This window comes from Gavialis gangeticus, unplaced genomic scaffold (assembly GCF_001723915.1).
Source record: "Gavialis gangeticus isolate Ggan-Ray unplaced genomic scaffold, GavGan_comp1, whole genome shotgun sequence".
Taxonomy (NCBI): Eukaryota; Metazoa; Chordata; order Crocodylia; family Gavialidae; genus Gavialis; species Gavialis gangeticus.
The window spans coordinates 31,177,592-31,179,444 of record NW_017728994.1 but is presented as its reverse complement, the minus strand read 5'-3'; the positions used below and the strand labels follow the sequence as shown (position 1 = coordinate 31,179,444).

Below are 1,853 nucleotides of genomic sequence, written 5' to 3'. Positions count from 1 at the left end.
TCCAGCATACCTTTCATTATCTTGTCTGTTAATATTGTCAGCTCCATGGGACAGGGACTATTTTAATGAGTGACCTCCAGGACAACAGAGCTCCTTCTCAGGTCAGGGTTTATAACCTCTATTGTAAAACAAAGAACAATAAGTGTGAAAATATCTTTGAATTGTCTAGACCGACTGCTGCTTCAAACACAAAAACCCCATTATAAATATCACTCTACACATCACATTCTTCCAGGGATTAAGAAGCTGATGCCATGCTAGTGACCTGTCTGACATTCTGGAACCTGTGGTGGCCACAGGACTTTGAAACCATCATTTATCTTTGCTTTCTCCTCTCTCAGCTTTACCTTTCTTGGAAGTAGCTGGCTATATGTGGAAGTGCCCAGAAGGATAGAGCAGGATATAAATCTAAATAACAACAACAATGATGATGATAATAATAATCAGGTGGCTTTAATTTTACCCCAAGGGACTGCTGCTCTACTGCTTTTATGGCTTTGGCTTTGCAGACATTTAGGAAAATATGTGCTGCTGGGAGAAGCATCCTGCAAAAGAGGAGGCCTTCCCTTCCACCCTTTATGGCTGTATTCCATGGAGGCTATCTTTATTTGGAAAGGTTTGCTTGATTTAGGCCTCTCAAGTAACTTCCACAATCCCTGTTCTTTGGAGGACCTGAGCTGTTCCTTGACTTAAGGGAATTCTGTGAGACAGTTGTAGTTCCTCCTGTGGTTTCCCTTCAGATGCCTCACATTTTCATTTCCCCACTTCCCACCATGACTTCATTGCTGCTTCTTGGCCACTCGCAATTTCATTGTCATTCTTCCCACGTGAGTCACTTATTCTCAAGGCTTGGTTGCTTTTACAAACAGTGCACAATGGTTTGTTGCTTTGGTGCTACACCGTCCTACTTGGATTGCAAACGGAAGAGAAGGGGGCCCTTGGTGACTGGTGGTATCCATGGCTGTGGGGTACCTGGTCTGAGGATAATGTGTGGAATTTAGAAAAAAATGTAGAACAGTGCTGTCCAGTTGGTGGCCTGTGGGCCACATGCAGTGCCTGATTTCCCGATTTGGGTGCTGATGCCCCCATTCTTCTCCTGTTGCTGCCATCACAACCTCAGGGGTCCTCCACCTCCTTCCTCCAGCTTCTGCTTCTTGCCCCCATCCCTGGGGGTGGGCAGGGCAGTGCAGCCCATGGGGCCAAGGGAGCCAATGGCTGAAGGGCTCTGGGGGACCTGGGGACTCCACCTAGCACACAGGCACAGTATGTGGCCCAGGGGGCACTCACAAGTTGGACAGCCCTGCTGTAGAGTATAATTTTACCTTTAAATAAAACTTTACCCTTGAGATTCTCAAAGCACTTCAAGTTATCTTCTCTTCCCTCTTTTAGGATTTCCTAAAACAATCAAGACTCGAGAGAAGCTTTCTGAATATCTAACTGTGGTGATATTTACAGCTTCAGGCCAGCATGCAGCTGTGAATTTTGGTCAGGTATGAGTTTGAGTTTAGGGGATGGGTACAGCTTACTTTGGTTGGGAGTGTGCAGCTACAAGGGCCTGGACTGGGATAAAATAATTTTTACTACAGTATATGGCTACACATGACGTTGCCTTTCTATTCCAAAAAGACCCTTTAGACATTTGCAGACTCTAGCTTGCAATTTTCCAGGTATACCTTTGGAAAGTCAGACCTCTTTTTTCAGTTTCTAAAGAGGGACCAAATCCATTGGACTAAAAATTGGAGTTTTTTAGCTTTAATGTTTAAGACTGAGCAAAATGTTCGCATTTCTAAAGTGCCTTAAAGTGATACAAGTCATGTTTACTAGAATGACTGAAGTATCACATATACCACTAG

General features: G+C 44.3%; 1 protein-coding gene across 1 annotated transcript in view; it reads left to right on the top strand.

Annotated features, from left to right (window-relative positions):
* The window catches only part of ALOX5 (arachidonate 5-lipoxygenase), a 53,830-nt gene that overhangs the window by 36,645 nt on the left and 15,332 nt on the right, over positions 1-1,853 (top strand). Inside the window, exon 12 of the mRNA XM_019502108.1 lies at positions 1,390-1,490. Within this exon, the coding sequence (XP_019357653.1) occupies positions 1,390-1,490 (101 nt within the window). The remainder of the gene's footprint in view (positions 1-1,389; positions 1,491-1,853) is intronic.